At 43.8% G+C, this 22,390-nt stretch overlaps 1 protein-coding gene across 4 annotated transcripts in view; it reads right to left on the reverse strand.

Moving 5' to 3' along the window:
* The window catches only part of CACNB2 (calcium voltage-gated channel auxiliary subunit beta 2), a 731,917-nt gene that overhangs the window by 251,534 nt on the left and 457,993 nt on the right, over nt 1–22,390 (reverse strand). For 2 of the 4 annotated variants that reach the window (XM_029588747.1, XM_029588745.1), the window contains exons 1-2: nt 2,371–2,859; nt 1,473–1,592 (exon numbers count right to left, since the gene is read on the reverse strand). In XM_029588747.1, the coding sequence (XP_029444607.1) occupies nt 1,473–1,592; nt 2,371–2,439 (189 nt within the window). In that variant the 5' untranslated portion in view covers nt 2,440–2,859. Of the gene's footprint in view, nt 1–1,472; nt 1,593–2,370; nt 2,860–22,390 lie in introns of those variants that run through there. The other 2 variants (XM_029588744.1, XM_029588746.1) reach the window with 1 other exon arrangement.

Raw genomic sequence — 22,390 nt, forward strand, 5'->3', positions numbered from 1 at the left:
AGAGAAAGAAATGTTGGAATTTAACAAAATGTACAAATCTCCAGATTCACCCATTTTGGCTAGCTGGGAAATTAACTATTACAAGGAATTGGAACAATCCCAGCATTTCCCCCACATTTTATGATTGGTTCAGGGAAGTTTGGGATATAAAAGAAATGGAACAGCTAACTACATTCATTAATAACATTAATGAGAAACTATTTAAGGGTCACGATCACTTCATGATACATTACTTCATAGGAATGTGCTGTCATTTGAAATGAAAAAAGAAATATAATTTCCTGTTTCGTTTTATGTTTGAAAAAAATGAAAAAAAAATTGAACAAAATATTGTTAGCTTTCCTTTAGTTTGGTGCTGCTGCTGTCATTAAAAAAAAACAAAACCCAAACTTAGCTGCTATTTTGTAAAGATCTCTCTCCCGGGGCTCATAGGCACCTCCAGACTGTCACATACACTGCCTGGGTCCCTATAGTGCTGTGCCATTTTATTGTATGGCAAATAGCCAGTGCCATTATCCAAAATGGTACCGGTAGGGCAGGAGTGACTGGGGATTGACCCTGCCTCCAGGGGAAGTTTTGCTTTTAAGGTACCTGAAATGCAAGTCAAGGAGTAGCCCTCAGGGGATCAAGGGGAATGTGAAATGTCCAAGAGGAGAGGCCCGTGGGGAACTTTAAAAAAATGGCAACGGGGGTTGGGTTTTACTGCCCTCTATTCTAAAACAGTATACGCTAAAATGAAACAAAATGACGACATGGCAAAAACCCAGAAACATTTCTCCTGCACACCCCTATAGCTCTGAGGGAGAAAGAGAATGCATGGACGAGGGATAAGATAAAATGTAAGCTGTCTAGCAAGTTCAGATAATTTTGTTGTATATGAAAAGTACTTGATTTGCCGACTTGGCTTTGCATTACATTATAAAGTAAAGAAGAAAACATTATTGGAGATTCTGTTGATATTTATTTTAGAAATTCAATTTTATTTCACTTATGTTTCTTTTCTTTTTCTCAAGCACATGAACTCAATTACTATGTCTAAATGATTAAGTGCTGATATCATTTCAGGTCTTTATAAGGACAATATTCCTCAAATATTGCAAAAATGAGACGGTGAGAAGAATAAAGGTATACTGCTGATACATCAGTGACAGTTGCAGACATTCTGATGATACTTGTAAAAGACATGAAAATATTGTTACCTATTCTTTTTTCTTTTTCCATCTTCAATGTAAATTATTTTAAAAACCCCACATTTTAATTTCAGTTATATTAAATTCTGTCTTCAGTTAGACCTTTGAGTAGTACAAGTACAAATGGATAGTTCAGAAATCTTTCCAAGTCTTTTATAAAATTCTATGCATATTTTTGTTGATCACTATCAAATATTCTCAATAACAGCAAATTTGGCCAAAGACACAAAAAGCTATCAATTCATTTAATAAGCACAGTATGAGACAAATGTCTGACTGTACCTTTGCTTTTTCCAGCTGTGCCTGGGCCTGTCTCTCTGCCTCTCTCCGCAATGCTTCTCTATCTTCCTCCAGAGACACATCTGAATCAGACGGACGGCTGGTATAGGAGTCCGCCGAACCCTGCCAGGGGAAAAGCAGACGAGTAGCAAAACAAGGCATTAGAACCCAGGTCCAGCAGCGAGATCTATATTAAAATATTCTACATTTTATTTGCAAGTATTTTATACACCATTTAAAACAAGGGAATACATTTCATACACACTTCATTTAGAAAGCCATGTACATATCTATACATAAAATAAATGCATTGGAGAATTTCTGCATGGAAAATACCATACACTGTTTCCCAGAGCTTGTGATAAGTTATTTTTTGTTTGATAGCCAGTTTCTGCATGGTATCTCGGTAATGGTGCACTGCAGAGATAAAGGACATACAATACAGCAGTTTCAAGGATAGTTCTAGAAAAAAATCAACAAGAGTATTTCAAGACACTTAGAAACTAGTAAAATGAAATATAACAATGAGGTAAAAAAAAGGCAAGATACACAACTGCCTAATGTGCGCTGAGTTTTAACCCATGACATCCCACTTCGGGAACTGAATGCACTCTCTCACCTGTTCTCTCTCCTAACCCAAGAGAATATAAGAAAACCACCTTGGTCCATTTGCAGAAACACCTGCAGTACACGACCAGAATCCATAAAATCCGTACATGTCAGAATAATCCTAGGATGATACAAGCCACTACACACTCAAATATAACAGAGGTTATGATGAATTCTGCTTCTCCCTTCAGCACCACAAGAAAGGGAATGCTACTCTGTCATAAATAAGCATTTTTGCTCTTATCACTGCAGGCAGGGGAAAAAAAAATCACACAAAAGCAAAAGGGCTTACACAGATATCGGAATTCTTCAAACGTCCTCCTTTGGCTCTTTTCAGAAGCCTGATCCAGGTGGCCTTCATTAGCCAGACAGCTCAGTTATGGTCCGCAGCTGCAGCGCCCGGCACAGATTCTCACAAAACATGTGCACATTGAGCCGTGCAGCCTCTCTGCTCCTTTCCTAGCCATGTTCTGCTGCACGCTCCTTCTTCCTCATCCCTTCTGCTTTGCAACTATCCGTCTCCGCGGCTGGAAAGGATTATTCTTCTCCCTTCCCAGCAAAATCAAAATGGTAACATAACACCCCCTCCCCCACCCTGATCCTCCAACTTAAAAATTATTCCCTAATGAGAGATCTCTCAGCTCAGAAGGAATCTACACATTTTCCCTCCCTGTTGTTGTGCTTGGGCTTTACATAATTTTCAGCATGCAGGAAAACCATTTTGCAATCATGTACAAAATATATTCAATGACATGTGCAAGTACAAAGTTCAGTCCGTCTCTTCAGGATCCTTGCTGGGGAGGGAGGGAGAAGGCTTTTCATATCATTGCGCATGCCCAGTATTTAGTTGGAGCCCTTCACGCAGTTACTCACATCACACGGTATTGTTGTTCCATGTCAGATTGCCATTTTGCATCTCAAGGGTAAACAGCTTGGAAACAGCAAGGTCCCTGGAACAACGAGGAAAGCCTCTCATTTTTTTTTTTTGTCAAAGCTCTTCCACAAATTAGGATCCTTTCCCAAAGACCATATTTCTTTCATACCATGGCTTCCGTTTCTCAGGTAGCTCTTAAAAAAACACAGCAGGACCTATTGATTTAGTAATTTTTTTTTTTCATGGTCACATAATACTCTGTGCAACGCTGAATAATTGTTATATAATGTGTTGGATTCTGAAAAAGCAATATTTTAAGACACTGAACTTTGTAGGAATTGATTTAGTCCATGACAATTTGCAGTAAATCATTTTTCACAATGGTAGAAGAATGATGTCTCTGCAGGTTCTCCATTAGAAGACAATAAAAAAGAAAGCCCTATAAAACAGCATAAATAATAGACACTTCTGGTGTCTTTAAGAACCATATGCCGGAAAACTGCAAAATAAAAATTACATAGTAACATAGATAACGGCAGATATAGAACATTTGGTCCTGGGGTTGCCAACCAGCTGGTTCGTGGCCATTTTTCATTAAAGACGGCTGACAGCCAGCAGAACCATTAAATCAGCAATGTAACTGCCGATATTCTGCCGGCTGCCGGCCTCCATGTCAGCAAACTCTCCCCCATCTCCCAGAACTTCTCTCATCCTCCCCTACTCCCCTTGCCCCAGGGGAACTTTTCTTCAGAAGTAAAATTTGATACTAGGCCTGACTGGCAGTGCCAAAGTGGCACATTGTGAAGGCCCGTGGGCCAGGACTGAGTCTGCGCATGCTCGGCTCCAAAGCTCTGCCATCCATATGAAAGTGAGAAGAAGGCGGCGATGGAAAGTTTACATAGGAAACTTGGAGCAGAGCTCATGCTGCTTCAGTTCCAACTTGCATGGCAGTTATAACTTGTTGCTGCTATTGTCAGGCCTACGACCAGCTCCTGATTTCCTACAGTCCACCAGGAGGAAAACACTTAAGTGTGCTTGTGGACAGAAGGTCTACCGGGAAGGATGAGATCAAGGGAAGAATGGCTGATTGTTGTTGTCGGCAATGGTATTTGGAACATTTAGTCTGTCCAGTTTTTCTGGACTGCACTGCTAAGGATATAACTGAACTTCCAGTCATAGAAGCATGATTATAAGATATCAGAGATGGGCATTCTGGAGAAACAAAATAGGAAATAAGATGAAATTTCCTATTTCGTTACTGATTGTTTTCAAAACAGACCGAGTTAAATTCAGACAAATTTTATAGGAATCTCATTTTATTTTGAAAACTTATTTAAAAAATAAAACATCACCAGTCAGGCCGAGGTCTAGGCCCAAACCCAGGGCCTCACCTAGGGAATAGGCAGAGACCCAAAGCAGGGGTCCTGGCCGAGTGCAGCTCTGGCACCTGGGCCTAGGTCCAGGCTCAAACCCTGGGGCTCACCTAGACATAGGATGCGACCCGACGATGGGGCCATGACACAGAGAACTCGGCCTAGGCCCTGGCCCAATGCCAGAACCTAGACCGAGAGCCAAGCAAAGGCCCAGGACTGGGAAATTTCCAGATGACCCCCAGCTCAATACTTACCAAATCTGAAGCCGCGTCCTGACCTGGAGGCCAGATTCTAACACCTGGGTCTCAGCCTGGCTTGGCAGTCAGGTCCCAACGCTTTCACTTTGACCTAGGTCAGAACCCAGGCCCAGGCCCAATCCTGTGGCCCAGCCTGGAAGCCAGGTCCCACAGTTGGGGCCTTGGCCCGGACCCTGGCCTGACACTGGGGGTCCGGCCTGGAGGCCAGGTTTTGACGCTTGGTCCTAGGGTCAGGCCCAGGTCCAGAGCTCAGGCCTCAGAGCTCTTCTTCAGCATCTTCTGTCTTCAGCACTTCTTCGCCATTTGACACTGTACGCTGGGGTCATTGCACCAAAGTTAATTAACTCTAGCATAACGACCAAGGTGGAGGATGCCATTTTACATAACAACATAAGATATGCCATACTGGGTAAGACCAAGGGTCCATCAAGCTCAGTATCCTGTTTCCAACAATGGCCAATCCAAGTCAAAAATACCTGGAAAGTACCAAACATTAAACAGATCCCATGCCATTAATGTCAGCAGCAAGCAGTGGCTATTCCCTATTGATTAATAGCAGTTTATGGACTTCTCCTCAAGGAACTTACCCAAAACGTTTTTAAACCCATTCTCTGGCAATGAATTCAAGAACTTAACTGTGCATTGAGTAAAAAAAAGAAATGTCTCTGATTTTTTTTAAATGTCCTACTTCCTAACTTCATGAAGTACCTTCTAGTCCTTGTATTATCCAAAAGAGTAAATAAACGATTTATATTAACCCATTCAAGTCCTTTCAATGATTTTGTAGACCTCTATCAAATCCCCCTCAGCCGTTTCTTCTCCAAGCTGAAAACCCCAAACTCTTTAGCCTTTCCTCATAGAGGAGATGTTCCATAGAAACATAAAAATGAAGGCAGAAGACCAAATGGCCCATCTAGTCTGCCCAGCAAGCTTTCACACTTATTTTTCTCATACTACTCTTGGCCCTTATTGGTAACTTTTTGGTTCCAATTTCCTTCCCCCCTGCCATTGATGCAGAGAGCAGTGCTGGAGCCGCATCAAAGTAAATTATCTAACTTAATTGGTTAGGGGTAGTAACCGCCTCAATAAGCAAGCTACTCCCACTCTTATTTGTTTACCCAGCCTGTCAATTCAGTCCTTGTTGGTTGTTGTCTGAATATAAATCCTCTTTTCTTCATTCCCCCTGCCATTGAAGCAGTGAGCTGTGCTGGATATGTATTCCAAGTGAAGTATCAGGCTTATTTGGTTTGGGGTAGTAACCGCTGCAACAAGCAAGCTACACCCCCGCTTATTTGTGAATGCAAGTCCTTTTTTCCACATTTTCTCTTGCCGTTGAGGCATTGAGCAATGTTGGAGTCACATTAACCGTGTGTGTGTTTATTGAATAATGGTATTAATCACCAGGTAGTAGGCGTCATTCCTGCAAGCCACCCCCATGCCTCTTCTCCTCATTCACATCCTCCAGATTTTATGGATCCACAATGTTAATCCCATGCCTCTTTGAAATCCTTCACCGTTTTAGTGTTCACCACTTCCCCCGGAAGGGCATTCCAGGCATCCACCACCCTCTCCGTGAAGAAATACTTCCTGACATTGGTTCTGAGTCTTCCTCCCTGGAGTTTTAACTCATGACCCCTGGTTCTGCTGATTTTTTTCTGATGGAAAAGGTTTGTCATTGACTTTGGATCATTAAAACCTTTCAAGTATCTGAAAGTCTGTATCATATCACCCCTGCTCCTCCTTTCCACCATGGTATACATGTTTAGGTTCTTCAATCTCTCCTCATAAGTCATTCGCTGAAGACTATCCACCTTTTTGGTCGCCCTTCCCTGGACTGCCTCCATCCTGTCTCTGTCCCTTCGGTCCCCAGAACTGAGCACAGTACTCCAGGTGAGGCCTCACCAAGGACCTGTACAAGGGGATAATCACTTCCCTTTATTACTCAATATTCCTCTCTCTATGCAGCCCAGCATTCTTCTGGCTTTAGCTATCGCCTTGTCACATTGTTTCGCCGACTTCCATGCTCTTTTACCATTTTGGTCAGCCTTCTCTGTACTTTCTCCAGTGCACTATATCTTTTTAGAAATGCGGCAACCAGAACTACACACAGTATTCAAGATATGGTCTCACCATAGAGTGATACATAGGCATTAAGATATCCTCCGTTTTATTTGCCATTCCCTTCCTAATAATTACTAACATTCTGTTGTTTTTTTTGACCACTACAGCACACTTAGCTGACAATTTCAATGTAATATCATCTATGAACCCAGATCTTTTTCCTGGGTGACAACTTCTAATATGGCACTTAACAGCATGGGTTATTTTTCCCTATATTCATTAATTTGCTTTGTATACATTATATTTCATCTGCCATATGGATGCCCAATCTTCCAGTCTTGCAAGGTCCTCCTGCAATTTATCACAATTAGCTTGTGATTTAACTATTCTGGATAATTTTGTGTCATCTGCAAATGTTTTTCACCTCATGCGTCCGATCCCTGTCCAGATCATTTATAAATATATTAAAAAGCACTAGTCCATTTTTGATGTATGGCAGTTGAATTAGCTGCTGTACATTAACATGGCACCCTCGACTTGGGTCGGGGCCTAGACCTCATCTGTGGCTTCCCCCTAGATCGGGTAAGTGGGGGCCAAGAAGGATCCTGGCCCTGGCATTTTTCTGGTTGGGAGGGATGGGTGGGAGGAACAGGAGGCCCTGTGAGACCCCACCCCATTTCCCTTTTTTACAGGGGGGGGGGTTGGTTTTTTTCTGGTGGGAGGGTTTCAATGTTTATTTCCATTTTTTTTAACTAAAGAAACTAAATAAACATTACATGAAATGAAATTCATGATGGAAAAGCTCCCCAAAAACAAAACTTACCCCTCTTCCCAACCCTATAGGATATTGCTCCTAAATCAGTTTTTGTTAGTCCATTCTTTGCATCTCCACCATTGTGGATAGATGAGTATACCAGTTTTTATGCTTAATCTAACACCAAAGCCCTCTCCCCAACCCCCATGTCTTATCAGCAAGATTTGTAATAATCTAAACAGATACTAAAACTAGATAGGTTATTGTTGGAGATATGTGGCACAAAGGAGATTTCCAAAGAAAAAATAATGGCCACTAGATGGCATACTGGTAATGAAAAAGAATGGGAATTATGTTTTTCAAGGAAAATCTTTCACAATGGAAGATTGTGGAAGGTCAGTGGAAGTTCAGAGGTGTTCTGGTAGTTTGTGCATGCTGTAACATCAGGGATTTGCTGGAAAATGAAGATACAAAACCCTGCCTCCCATGAGGCACAGGAGGAAGAAAAAAGTATAGTTCTTTGGAGTAGTTGGGATGTTTTGTGAAGCCTTCAAAGGGAAGTATGGAGTGAGAAACTGAAGAATTTGGAGATTACAGAGAGCAAGAAGGAACTGTGTTGGGGACATGCAGGATCAGTACAGAGCTGGGGAAACTAGGTCTGCCACAGAACAGGGGATGAGTTGTCCTGGAGCCACTCCTGACCTCTTGTGAGTAACTGAAACTGGTGAAAAGAGACCTTGTGTTTGTTTCTGGGACCCTAGAGGACCTGGGAGGGTGAAGAAAAGAAGATCTGTTTTGGGGAAAAATCTTTTGGAGAGTGTGGATGGTGATTTTTGTGATTTGAACTGTTTCCTGTAACTTTAGGTTGTGTTTGAAAGGGAATTTTTGTATATCTTGGTGATCTGGTTAATTTTGTTGTAAATTTTATTTCATGTTGAGAAGGACAATGTTTGTGTGAATATTGTGCTCTTTAAGGTATCCTTCTCCCAGTTTGGCTCGCAGGTGAGCCTGATCCCAATCCACGGCACCCTGAAGTGAATTCCTCAACCCTGATTTGAGTGTATTCATTCACTTGCAACAGTGTTGCAAGTGACTGTTAGTTACAACAGTGTTAGTACAAAAAAATTCTCTTTTTGAAGATGATATTAAGATCTGCAACAGCATGGAGACACCTGATAGACAGTCAAAATGAGGAGTCATCTACAGTAAGAAAGCTTGAAAAGTTGTTAAATGTCTGGCAACTAAGATTCAATGCAAAAAATAGAGTCATTTAGTTGGGATGTAGAAATGATGGCAGAAGTACACAATTGGAGCTAAGATACTGATATGTACCAAACAAGAAAAAGATAGAGAGGTAATAAGGTTGCAAAACAGGATCAGAAAGCAATGGCCAAATCCAGAAGAATGCCAGGGTAAATAAACAGTTATTACCAACAGAATAAAGGAGGTAATAATGACTCTGTATAAGCCATCTGGCATATTATGTCCAATTCTGGAGATTGTACCTACTGAGCTCAATATTCAGTAAGCCAGTGAATGGCAAGTTAGCCGGATAACTTGTTCCCGATATTCAGTGGGATAAAAGTCCCGCTGAATATACTCACCTAAAGTTATCCAGCTTCATGTAGCCAGATAACTTTACAACTTAAGCAGCTATGGGCCTCATTTTCCAAGCCGCTCGCACACGATAAGGGATCTTTCGCACGCGAAAAGTCCCTTATCGCGTGCGATACCAGGATGGGGGCGGAGTCGGCCCCAGAAGAGGAGGAGTCGGGGCGTCACCGGGGCCGAATCTGCGCCGACGCTGCGGACAGCAAAAAGGTAAGGGCCTTTTCGCTGCCTATTTCGCTCCCAATAGCTACACCTCCTATGGTGGCGCTATTGGGTGTGAAACCGGCAGCAATCACACCGCGACGGAGCGATCGCTGCCGGCTAGCACAGGCCCGCCCCCCGTTTTGGCTCCCCGCCCCTCATCTTCTAAAGTATCGCAGGCCTGTGATACTTTAGAAAATGAGGCCCTATATCTGTATATAACCAGTTAGGTCTTAAAGTTATCCAGCCTCATGTGGCTGAATAACTTGCCACTTAACCAGATTTTTGAAAAGATAATCCAGTTAAGTAGCATTGTTTTGATTTAAAAAAAAAAAAAAAGGTAACTTGCGGGCCTACAAATCGATTCCCATCCCTCCCCCAACATTTAGCACAGGGCCCTGCTGGGCCAAGTATCCCACCCCCATCTTCCAAACCCCCTCAAAAGGACATAATAAAATGTTTTAAGGTCTGCAAGTCAGCCTCCTCCCAGCCCCCTCCCTGGTTAGCAATAAAATGGCCCTAAATGTCTCTCCATTCCCTCTCCCAACCGGATCTTACCACTCCAACCTATCCAGCATAGGAGTCAGTTTTTCAAAATGATTGGGGGAGCTAAACACAACACAAATTATCCCCTCCCTGCTCTCACACAGCTGGCTTCTATACCACCCAGTATCTTGAAACATTAAGGCCTTGTGCTGGGATTGCCGTGCTCAACAGCGATACCAGCCGCCTTTAGCATTGTTCTCATAGCAATGCTGAAAGTGACCAGGATCATTCTTGAGTATGGCGCTTCCGACACAAGGCCTCAATGTTTCAAGGTACCAAGTGGATGTGAGAGGTTGGACTGGGATAGGGCGTGGAAAAGAAGAAATGAAAAGGCACTTAGGGCTATTTTATCTAGAATCTGGGAGGGTGACCTGCAGACCCCAAACATTTAGTTATGTCCTTTCAGAGGTATTTGGGAGTGGGGGTACTCAGCCTGACAGGGCCATTTATTAAATATTGGGGGTGGGAGTAGATTTGTTAATTTACCATTTTTTAAATCAAACCGTGCTACTTATCCAGATATCGTTTCAGTATATCCTGTTAAGTAGCAAGTTATCCACCTAAACAAGGCTGAATAACTTTAGGCACGCTCTGAGGCAGATCCGTCAAACTCCGCTTAGAACCGTCCCTGAGCCATTTCAAAAAAGGAATCAAGACATGGCTCTTTAAACAGGCATACCCCAATTCCTCTCAATCCTAGTCACTGCTCTCCTTGAACCACCCCAGTTCCAATTCACCTCTGTACCCTCCCTCCTACCATCCCTGTACCCCACCTGCTCCCTCCCCAAGCGCCCCCTGTCTCTCACCCCGCCCTCTCACCCCCTAGCAACCTCTCCCTGAAAGAACCCCCACCCTAATGCACCCTATTCCCTCCACCCCCTCCACTCCTTTTCCCCTGTTCCCTCCATCCCTCCCAACCCCCCCCTGCACCAGCTTTTAATTGTACATACGTGCACTTGCCTCTGTCATATTGTAAATAAGTTTCATAAACTAATATCTTAAGTGCACATGCCCCTTAACATTGTTTATTAGTTCATTTGCACTTCTAATCCTAATATGAATGCAAATAGTTGTAACTCTTCCTGCTGAATCTCTTCTCCTGTACTTTTGTATATCTTCCAATTAACCCCCTCCCCTGTTCATTGTAATTTCCTTTCCTTTATCAGTTACTTGTAAACCGACATGATGTGTCCTACGAATGCCGGTATAAAAAAAAAGTGTTAAAAAATAAAGTTATCTGGTTAACTTAGCTAGATACAACTGAAAATCAGCTAAGTTATCCAGATAATTTTCCCCTGCTCCAGAATGCTCCAAGCATTCCTCTTTTTTTTATCCTGCTAGATTTTAGCCAGATATGTTCCCCAATATTCAAAAAGTTGTCATTTAGCTGAATAACTTGTGAGTTATCTGGTTAAATGGTTTTGAATATTGACTTCACTATTATTATTATTTATTAGAGATGTGAATCGTGTCCTCGATCGTCTTAACGATCGATTTCGGCTGGGAGGGGGAGGGAATCGTATTGTTGCCGTTTGGGTGTGTAAATTATCGTGAAAAATCGTTAAAATCGTGAGCCGGCACACTAAACCCCCCAAAAACCCACCCCGACCCTTTAAATTAAATCCCCCACCCTCCCGAACCCCCCCCCCCAAATGCTTTAAATTACCTGGGGATCCGGCGGTGGTCCAGAACGGCGGCGGTCCGGAGCGGCCCCCTCAATAGAATCGTGTTGTCTTCAGCCGGCGCCATTTTTCAAAATGGCCGCCGCAAAATGGCAGCAGGGTTCCGGGAGCGATTTCTCGCCGCAAATCGTTTTCGTATGGAAAATGGCGCCGGCAGGAGATCGAGTGCAGGAGGTCGTTCAGCGGCGGTCCGGAACCCCCGCTGAACGACCTCCTGCAGTCGATCTCCTGCCGGCGCCATTTTCCGTACGAAAACGATTTGCGGCGAGAAATCGCTCTCGGAACCCCGCTGGACTCCCAGGAAACTTTTGGCCAGCTTGGGGGGGCCTCCTGACCCCCACAAGACTTGCCAAAAGTCCAGCGGGGGTCCGGAACGACCTCCTCCATCGAATCGTTTTTGTCTATGGCCGCCGCCATTTTGCGGCAGCCATTTTGAAAATGGCGCCGGCTGAAGACAACACGATTCTATTGAGGGGGCCGTTCCGGACCGCCGCCGTTCTGGACCACCGCCGGATCCCCAGGTAATTTAAAGCATGGGGGGGGGGGTTCGGGAGGGTGGGGGATTTAATTTAAAGGGTCGGGGGTGGGTTTTAGGGGGTTTTAGTGTGCCGGTTTTCCTGCCCTCCCCCTTCCCCCGATTTACGATTTTTTAACGAAAAATCGGGGGAATTGGTTTTGTATCGTGGCCCTAACGATTTTTTGACGATTTAAAATATATCGGACGATATTTTAAATCGTCAAAAAACGATTCACATCTCTATTATTTATCATTTCTATAGTGCTCAAGGCATATGCAGCATTGTATAGACAGACATAAGAGAGTTTACAATCCAGTCATGACACAGACAAGACAAATGCCATATCACCAAAGAACATAAGATTTGCCATATTGGATCAGACCAAAGGTTCATCAAGCCCACTATCCTAGCAATGGACAATCTAGGTCACAAGAAACTGTTAGGATCCCAAATTTCGATAGATTCCATGCTGCTTATCCCAGGGATAAGCAGTGGATTTCCCCAAGTCCAACTTAATAATGGTTTATGGACTTTTCTTCTTGGAACTTGTCTAAACCTTTTTTAAACCCAGCTACACTAACAGCTTTCACCACATCTTCTGGAAATGAATTCTAGAGTTTAGTTATATATTGAGCTAAAAAATATTTTCTGCTATTTGCCTATTTGTCTTAAATGTATCACCTAGTAGCTTCACTGAATGTCTCCTAGTCTTTGAACTTTATGAAAGAGTGAACAACCGATTTGTGTTTACCCATTCCACTCCACTCATAATTTTAGAGACCTCTATCATATCTCCCTTCAGCCATCTCTTCTCCAAGATTAAGAGCCCTAACCTCTTTAGCCTTTCCTCATAGGGGAATCATTCCTTCCCCTTTATTATTTTGGTTACCCTTCCCTTACATTTTCTAATTCTGCTATGTCTTTTTTTGAGATACAGTGACCAGAACTGCATAAAATATTCAAGGTGCAGTTGCACCATGGAGCTGTACAGAGGCATTATGATATTCTCTGTTTTATTCTCCATTCTTTTCCTAATAATGCCTAGCATTCTATTTGCTTTCTTAGCCACCGCTGCACACTGAGCAGAGGATTTTAACATATTATCCATGACAACGCCTAGATCCTTTTCCTGGGTGTTGATTCCCAATGTTGATATAGATGGACTAGACAGACCATAGAAGGGTAACAAAAATAGTGCAGAGTCTGCACAAAAAGCAATATGAAATCAGACTTAAGAATCTATTTACTTATTTTTAAAACTTATAACCCACATTATCCTCAGTTCTAAGTGTATAATAATCAATACTTTCATAAATTAAACATAAAATTCATAAAATAGTCATTTTCTATGTTTGTATGTTTCTATGACTTGTGTTTTTACCATTTACGCCAAAGCTGCCCAAGTATATTTAGTGGCACATACAAACTATAAGACTCATCTTGTCTGCCCAATTTACTTCCTTTTACATTAGAATAGATCCTAGATGATCTATGGCTTTTTCGTCACAAGTAAGAATCCTCAGTACTTATCACATGCTTTTTTGAATTCTATTATTGCTTCTGCCTCCATCACCTTCATTAGGAGGCTTTTGCATCACCTTTTCTGTGAATAAATATTTCTATATATTGCTTCTGAATCTACTTCTTTTGAGCCTCATTCTAGAACTTCATTTCTACTTGAAAATGCTTGCTTCTTGTATATATTTATAACTTTAACATATTTGAATATATCTATCGTATTCCTCCACTCCCTCCTCTACTCTAGGATATACATATTTAGGTTTTTAAGTCTCATTTCATAGGGCTTATGGAAAAGAATTCCTGGACTGCCTCTAATCTGTCTATATATTTTTGGAGATAGGGTATCCCATTTTGGAAACATTGCTCCAGATGAAGTCTCACCAATAACTTGTACTCTCTTTTTTTTTTTTTTTTTCTATTTATGCAATTTTACATATTTAAACAAGATACATTTCTTGATTGGAAATACAAGAAAACAAATAAGTAATAAGTTCACAAAAAGAAAATCATTAAAGAATTAAACATTATTGTTTCTTTAACTTAAGTCCTCAAGTCGAGAGGGCTAGATATACACAACCTTAAGAAATATTTGTGAAATACTTGAAGAAATTAAAGCCGATCAGTATAGGATTCTAAACCAATTTCTTTTCAAAGGGAACTGGGAACATTATCACAGGGTTCTATGGAGCCCACAGGAGTTTTCCCTGCTAAAAACTGAGACAGCTGAGGGGGGTCATAAAATACATATGAATTACCATTATGCTTTACTAAGCATTTACACGGAAACTTAAGGAAAAAAACTCCCCCAATCTGAATCACTTGTGGCCTCATTAGGAGAAAGACCTTTCTCCTCTTTTGGGTTTCTCGGGCAACATCCGGGAAAACTCTTACATTACATCCTAGAAACTGATCATTTCTATGTCTAAGACAACATTTCAATAACCAATCTCTGTCTGGTTCCAATACCAAATTCACTATTAAAGTAGCCGGTGTAGCAAGTTCAGTGTCCGAAGTCTCTAAGAAGGTGGAAATATTCAAGGGCTGGTCAGCAGTAGGCACTAGAGACGTTAATCCTCCATTCTGTTCTGTTGATCTTTTTGCTTTTGGAAGATAGAAAATCTTTGAAATTGGTGGCATTTCATTTTCCCCAACCTGTTACACTTCCTGTAGGTACCTTTTAAAGATATCTCTCGGGGGTATTAAAGATATCTGTGGAAAGTTTATAAATCTTAAATTTTTACTTCTGATTACATTTTCCATCTGTTCCAGTTTCATTGATATGTTCTTCCTTTCTTTTATCATTGCAGTTTGGGTTAACTCTATATTTTTGATTTTATCTCGATTAATTATAATCTGCTGTTCCATGTCCACTTGTGCATTACTCACAATTTTAACTTTTCCTCCATTTCTTTTCCTGTGTCATTTAAGATTTTAATTTGCGACAAAATAGAAACTTTCAGGTCCACTAAAGTCTCCCAGATAGTTTCTAGCGTAAATGTAGCTGGTCTTACCACAGCAATTGTAGATCTTTCAGGGATACCTCCTTCAGCTCCAGCAGACTCCCTCAGCAATGTCCCGTTCACTTCCCCGATCTGCCCGATGTTAATATTGGGCTCATGGTCGCGGGTTCTCCTTTATCAGACCCTATGGAGCTCTGACGATGGACTCTCTGGTCCGACGGCGGTACTCCCGACTCCGGAGAACTCCATACTGCGGCCGGATTCTCGGGGGGGGGGGGGGTTCCCTGTGCAGGGCTCAATGGTGATAATGAGCCAGGGAGAGAGGGTAGCTCATCTTCCCCTCCCCCTCTCTCCAGCGGCTGAGCTTCTGCTGTTTGGTTTATCCTCACGACGTGCGCGTCCATCGGACCAGGGACCGAGACGTTCGAGGGGGCTATAGGGTATGGCTCACCTCTCGGCTTACGTTTTCGTCCCATTTTCAAGAAAATTGCAGCAAGAAAAAGTTTTTTTATCTCTGTTCGAGGAGTGCTGAACGCCGTGCACTGCTACCGGTCGGCCATCTTAGATCCGCCACTCTCTCTTAAATAATGAAGAAGCTCTAGCGATTAGGGGTGTGAATCATTTTTTGACAATTTAAAATATCGTCCGATATATTTTAAATCGTCAAAAATCATTAGAGGCGCGATACAATAGGAATTCCCCCGATTTATCGTCAAAAATCGTAAATCGGGGGAGGGGAAGGGGGAGGGCGGGAAAACCAGCACACTAAAACAACCCTAAAACCCACCCCGACCCTTTAAAATAAATCCCCCACCCTCCCGAATCCCCCCAAAATGTTTTAAATGACCTGGGGTCCAGTGGGGGGGGGGGGGGTCTGGTGTGATCTTCCACTCTCGGGCCACGGCTGCGTTAATAGAAATGGCGCCAGCGCTACCTTTGCCCTGTCATATGACAGGGCAAAGGTAGCGCCGGCACCATTTTGGTTCCTGTCCCCGACGTCACGAGCGCAGGAGATCGCTCCCGGACCCCAGCTGGACCCCCAGGGACTTTTGGCCAGCTTGGGGGGCCTCCTGACCCCCACAAGACTTGCCAAAAGTCCAGCGGGGGTCCGGGAGCGACCTCCCTGCACTCGGGCCGTATTGGAAAATGGCGCTGGCCGTATGGCCGTATTGCAAAATGGCGCCGGCCGTATGGCCGTATGGTAGTGCCATTTCTATTAACGCAGCCATGGCCCGAGAGTGGAAGATCACACCGGGACCCCCCCACTGGACCCCAGGTAATTTAAAACATTTTGGGGGGGGTTCGGGAGGGTGGGGGATTTATTTTAAAGGGTCGGGGTGGGTTTTAGGGTTGTTTTAGTGTGCCGGTTTTCCCGCCCTCCCCCGATTTACGATTTAAACAAAAAAAAAAAACCCGCGACGATCAGATTCCCTCCCCCCCAGCCAAAATCGATCATTAAGACGATCGATCACACGATTCACATCTCTACTAGCGATGGAGATTGAAGTGGTATCTGAAGGGAATGAATGAATGAAGGAAGAAACCCAAATCACTAAAAAATTAAATTATACAACCAAAAAACATAAGAATAAGTTCATTGTGCTGGGTGACTCAATCATCAGAGGCACTAAAATGGAAACTATCTTCGAGGGAAACACTATAGTTAAAAGCCTTCCAGGATCATCAGCTTGTAGAAATGCTATTCAGATAGTCAATGCAATCTAAGAAGAAAGTAAGGACTCTGAAGTTGATATTATCATCTATCTGGGAACCAACAGCCTTGCTAGATACAATATCCAAGTGGTACAGAGAGAGTAAAATGTGTGGCTTGGCTGCACATTTTACTTTCTGTATTGAGCATGACTAACTAATAGGTTCATCAACATGCATTTGCATGTTGAGCGCGCGCTATTAGTTTCGGGGTGGGGTAGGCCGCGCATTTTCCACGTGCTATTATTACCCTTTACTGTATAAGAGGTAATAATAGCGCGTCGAAAACGCACATCCAAACGGGGCTAACAGTGGAGCGCTTGGCATGTGTGCACCATAATGAATTGACCTGTTTGTGAGTGACATTGCGGAAGGGATAGAAAGTAAAGTTTGTCTTTTGTGCGGATGATACTAAGATCTGCAACAGAATGGACATGCGTTCATGGATCCTTAAACCGAGGCAGGGTTGATGCAACCTGCAGGTAGGAGCTCTGCAGGACCCCACCATTGACAGGCTGACCTGGATGAAGCAGAGACTCAGCTGTAGCTTTGCATTTACCAGCCCACGTTCCCCTCAGGTTGAGCCTTTGGGTGCTGGGGCCGACAGGTCTTAGGTGGGGGCCTCTGCTGTTGGCAGAGAGATCCATTGAGGTAGCTGGGTCGGAGTGGGAGTAGGTACAGCATCTGCGGTGGCAAGCAGAAGTCAGTGGCAGGTGATGATCAAGAGTGTCCGGGAGTCAGGCAGTAGTGAGTGGCAGGCAGTGATTAAGAGTGACCAGGAGTCAGGCCAAGGTCAGGGAAATGGCGGGACAGAAAGGAAGGGCAGAAGGCAAGGAAAAGAACAAGCGGGCAGCAAGGGAGGCATGGAAAAACTGAAGACAGTGAAACTGGAACTGAAGAACCAAAGACAAGGAACACTGGAGCATGGAGACCTGTTGCCAAGGCAAAGAAGTGAAGGTCTGGAGGGCCTTTTATAGGCCTGGTCATGTGAAATCATCAGGTCAGGCTACAGGGCTTTTCCTGCCATGGGATCTTTAAATCTGGCAGCATTGGCCATGCGCATGCCTAGGGGGATGCATGGCGGCAGAGATTTGGAAGCGTCTAGCCATGAGGCGAGCTGGTGGCATGTTGCTGTAAAGAAGAACTGGGCCTGGAGCGAAGGGGAGCGGCATCTTGCCACAACTGGGGCCTGGCCCAAGAGGTGGGGGTCGCAGTTCGCGAGGTTAGCCCAAGGACCGCTGAACACAACAAAATTTAAGTATACTACATCTATTACTCATCCCTGAACTAACTCCATGTTCACCCAGTCAAAGAAATTGATCGGTTTTATCCAGAGGCATAGAGTGACTTCCAAAATTGGTGGTGCACCAGAAAATTTGCTGCTCCTATAAGAAGAGGAATAATAAGCTTCTATAAGCCAAATATAGTGAAGTGCATTAAATTTCTTACTGCCATGTAGTTGTGACAAAATTGACAATACTGGCACAGAGTAGTAATGGGGAAAACATTAGCATGCAAGCTCTGCCAACAGGGTCCCAATGTTAACTTTTCTGACAAACCCTTCAACATCAAAGACAGTATCTAGCTGATTGCTCCCCTGTCTTCAGAACACAATAAGAAATTCACACAAACCCTAACACCTCTGCTGCTTCTTCAACACAGCAAGGCTGGAAGACTACCGACTCCTTAGGTCTTCCTGATCTCCCATTCCTCCCCTGCAGTCAGAAGGAGAGGTGCTTACCTACTACTGTTTTGCCCAATACTGTTAAAATCATGCCAGCTCCCCATCACCTCATGCTTTGTCTACATGCAGATCAAAGTGTGAAGTAGGGATGAGCTGGCAACATTTTGTCAATGATGGTCAAGAGAGCAGGAGATAAGCAGGCCTCCTCCTTATGTAACTCCTGATGGGCCGCTGAATATATGCCCATGTTCAGGCCGCCGCCCAGCTGTATAACTTATAGGCGTGTAGTGGGCGGATCAGGGAGGAGTAAGTTAGCCGTACAAGTTATGCGGCCAACTGCCGATATTAAATCTTAGCTGCATAAGTTATGCATATAAGTTAGACGTCCCAAAGAGCAGGTCTAAACTTAGCTGGTTATAACTTAAATGGCTAAGCACAATATATATGTGTATATTCAGTGGTTTAGCCATGTCGCTGAATATGCCTTGTAATTTAGCCGGATAAATTATATTTGGCTAAATTCCTTACATGGCCAGCTTTGAATATTGACCTCATTGTATCACGTTTCAAAAAAACAACTTGCAACTTTATCTTCTGGTATATTAGTCCTGGGGGAATTCTGTGCTACTGCGGAGCGCAAAATTTGTGCAGAATTCCCCCCCGCACAGAATTGCCAAATTCTGCCCAGAAAATGTCAGAGACACTGGCATGCCGTGAACTGAGCGCACCGTTTGCGGCAAAGATGAAGGCCCCCGGCGTGCCGGTTGCGCTGAAGATGAAGGCCCCTGGCGTGCCAGTCGCAGCGAAGATGAAGGCCCCAGCATGCTACAAACGGAGCGCGTGCACGCCATTCGCAGTGAACATGAAGGCCCCTGCATGCCTCGGGATGCACTCCACTCGCAGCAAAGATGAAGGTCCAGTGAGCATGATGTGTGTGTGTGTGTGTGTGTGTGAGATGGGGGGGGTGTGAGAGGGAGGATGGGGTGTAAAGGAGTGGAGGGGGAGGGAGTGTGAAAAGGGGGAGGGGAGGTGGGAAGAGAGAGAGGAGGGGAGGGTGAGAGAGATGAGGGGGAGGGAAGATGAGAGATTAGGAGGGAGGAGGAGTGAGGGGGTGAGAGAGAGAGAGCAGGGGTGAGAGGGTAAGAGACAGAGAGCAGGGGGGTGAGCAGGAGGGTGGGAGAGAGCAGGGGAATGTGACAGAGACCAGGAAGGGTAAGCAGGGGTGTGTGAGAGAGAGCAGGAGGGTGTTTGAGTGTGGGTGCCAGAGAGAGGGAGCCTATACAAGGAGATTGTGAAGCAGTGTGTGTGTGTGTGTGAGAGAGAGATTGGGAGCTGGTGTGTATGAAAAAGGGACCCTGTGTATGTGAGGGTGCTGGCCTGTGTGAAGAGACTGTGTATGTGAGAGAGAACCTGTGTGAAGGAGTGCGTGAGAGACATAGGTAGCCTGTGTGAGGGTATATGCGTGAGAGAGAAAGGGAGCTTGTGAGAGTGTGCATGCAAGACAGAGGGACTCTGTATGCGGGGATGTTTGTGTGCGAGAGAGTGAGGGAGCCTGTATGAGGGTGTGTGTATGTGATATTAGAGAGAGGGAGCATGTGTGTGAGAGAGGGAGGGACAGAGGGAGCCTGTGGGAGGGGCAGTACTGAGAACGGGGTCAAACTCTGGGACTGGCAATAGAATGGAAGGGGTTGAGCCTAGAGGTGGAGGAGAAAGATACTGGCAGGTGGAGGAGTTGGGGCCTGAGGGGGCAAAGTGGCCAGGGGAGTAGGGAGAGCGAGTGGAAGGGTCACTCTTAGTGAATTTCTAAGGAAATTCTGCTCAAAATATTTAAAATTCTGCATCTTTAAGTAATAACTTTTTTCTGTATTAATTTAAAATGTAATTACTTAAGGACCATCATGTAAATTGTGTTATTTTGACCAATATAAAGTTTGCAGAATTTTAAGTTTTTTGTGCACAGAATTTATATTTTTTATGCACAGAATTTTAAATTTTTTTGCTCAGAATTCCCCCAGGAGTAGTATGTGCAGCCACCCAAGAACTATTTACGTGGATGAGAAAGTGTTTCACAACATACTAAGCAAGTCAGAAAATCATGGGCTTCCACACAGGTGGGTTATTACAATTACTGCTACTATAAGGAGTTACCATGTTATGCTTTTCACTGCCTTTTCTCTCTTTCAGCCGAATGGGAGGGCTGTTGTTGTTTTTTTCCTTCAGGCATACCCACACCAAAACTCTTATTAATGGGCACCTAAATACATAAGCACAAAAGTCCATGACAGTAAAATGCACCATCACTTTTCCCAGGATACTGCTCACATCCCACATTAGTTCTGGATCTCTTTGTACTGACCTGCACAATACCAGCCTTCCCTGCTGGTTTCCTCAGACACAGCACTAATAAGGACTTCTTGGGGCAATTCTTCCATACAAACTCACCACACTATTTATCACAGTTCTTCCTCTCTTGGAGCATCCTGCTCTGCACCTTTTGAGTAGCTCCTTGGGAGGAGAAAAATGCCACTTCGTACTCTTGCCACCAGCTCCTCCATTTCACCATTACGGGAAGCTCCTCTAAGGAAGGAGGAAACCTCTCCTTTCCATCTGTTCTAGGGGACCCAGACCCCACATATCAAGAACACACTAGGGCAGTTCCCCATTGGGTTAACTCACCCACGCCCACATCTCTCTTTTTGGCTGTATGGTAGTTCCCCTGGGGGCGGGGGGGGGGAGAACCCACTCCTTGCCATTCTGGCACTCCTTTGTTCTGGTCCAACCGTGAAGAGGGACGGACACTCTGCTCCATGTCTTCTCGACCTATGGCCTGTTCCCTTGGAGGGTCCAGGGCCTCCCAGCCCACAGGCTAGGTACTACATCCGATTACACAGCTGAAGACCCTAATCCCCATCCTATATTGAAGAGAGCAGGGGAAGAAAGGGCAAAAATGCACCAAAACTTTCCCCTTTATATTGCTCGCTCTTTAGAATCCACCAATAAGGGAACTCCAAACTTTAAAGGGAATATACACATTTTTTTTCCCAAAAGCACATTAAACAAATTTACATCCTGACTCATTCCTTTAAAATGCCATCCAGTGGTCATTTCTTGGTACTACATAATAATTATTTAACACATTTCCTAACAAGTCAGGACAATGATGAGGGTAGGTCTCCCCCACCTAGACGATTTTGCACATTTCAACACAGAAGAAAAAATAGGGTCAACCCAAGGGGGTTGCCACACTTACAAGGGATAGGATGAATCAGTTCAGGGAATCTTGGGCCCTGGGTAAGTCTGAAAAGTGGGTGGCCTTGTTACAGACAGCCCAATTTTGGATTGTGAATTTTAAAAAGACAGGCAGGGCAGAGTTGGGAAGAGAAACAAAAGTTACAGTGTGTGTGTACACAACATTCCCCTCCAGGCCTAAAATAGCAAACATAATTTTCAAAATGCAATTGCTCTATACAACAGATCATAGAATTAACATAAGGAAAGCACTGCCATACATCTGGTGTTGATTATTACACCTAGAATCAGACTGTTGTTCGGCTAAATGGCACCCCAGGCAGTCACCCATCTTGCCCACCCCTTCCAATGACCCTGTCTACAAAGTTGAAAACTAATATTTTTAAAAATACTTAAAAAATATTCTAAAACTCCCCAAAGTTGCATAATCAAAATAAATGGTTTCTTTAGGATTGCCACCTCACTCCAGTTCAACTAAACATGCTGATCCAGACCTGGTACCCCACTGCATGTACGGAGCTATAGTTCTGATTTTCTTAGACAAATCAATAGGAAAATCAGAACTGCAAGTCTAAGTTTGCAATGGAGAGGTGGGGGACCAAAACAATGATTGAATCAGCTTGTTTAATTATCTGGAAGGTCACAATTGTATTTTTCATAAGCCTGTCTCTCATTACTTCCTAGCTGGCCAATCCTAGTCTTTAGCTATCACACCTTCTTCCAGCCCTAGCTTGTAGCTATCAGTCTCCCACTCTGCACTCATGCTTTGCTCAGCTTCTTAGATTATAGGCTCTTTGGGCTAGCGACCTAT

Source organism: Rhinatrema bivittatum, chromosome 2, assembly GCF_901001135.1.
Source record: "Rhinatrema bivittatum chromosome 2, aRhiBiv1.1, whole genome shotgun sequence".
Lineage (NCBI taxonomy): Eukaryota > Metazoa > Chordata > Amphibia > Gymnophiona > Rhinatrematidae > Rhinatrema > Rhinatrema bivittatum.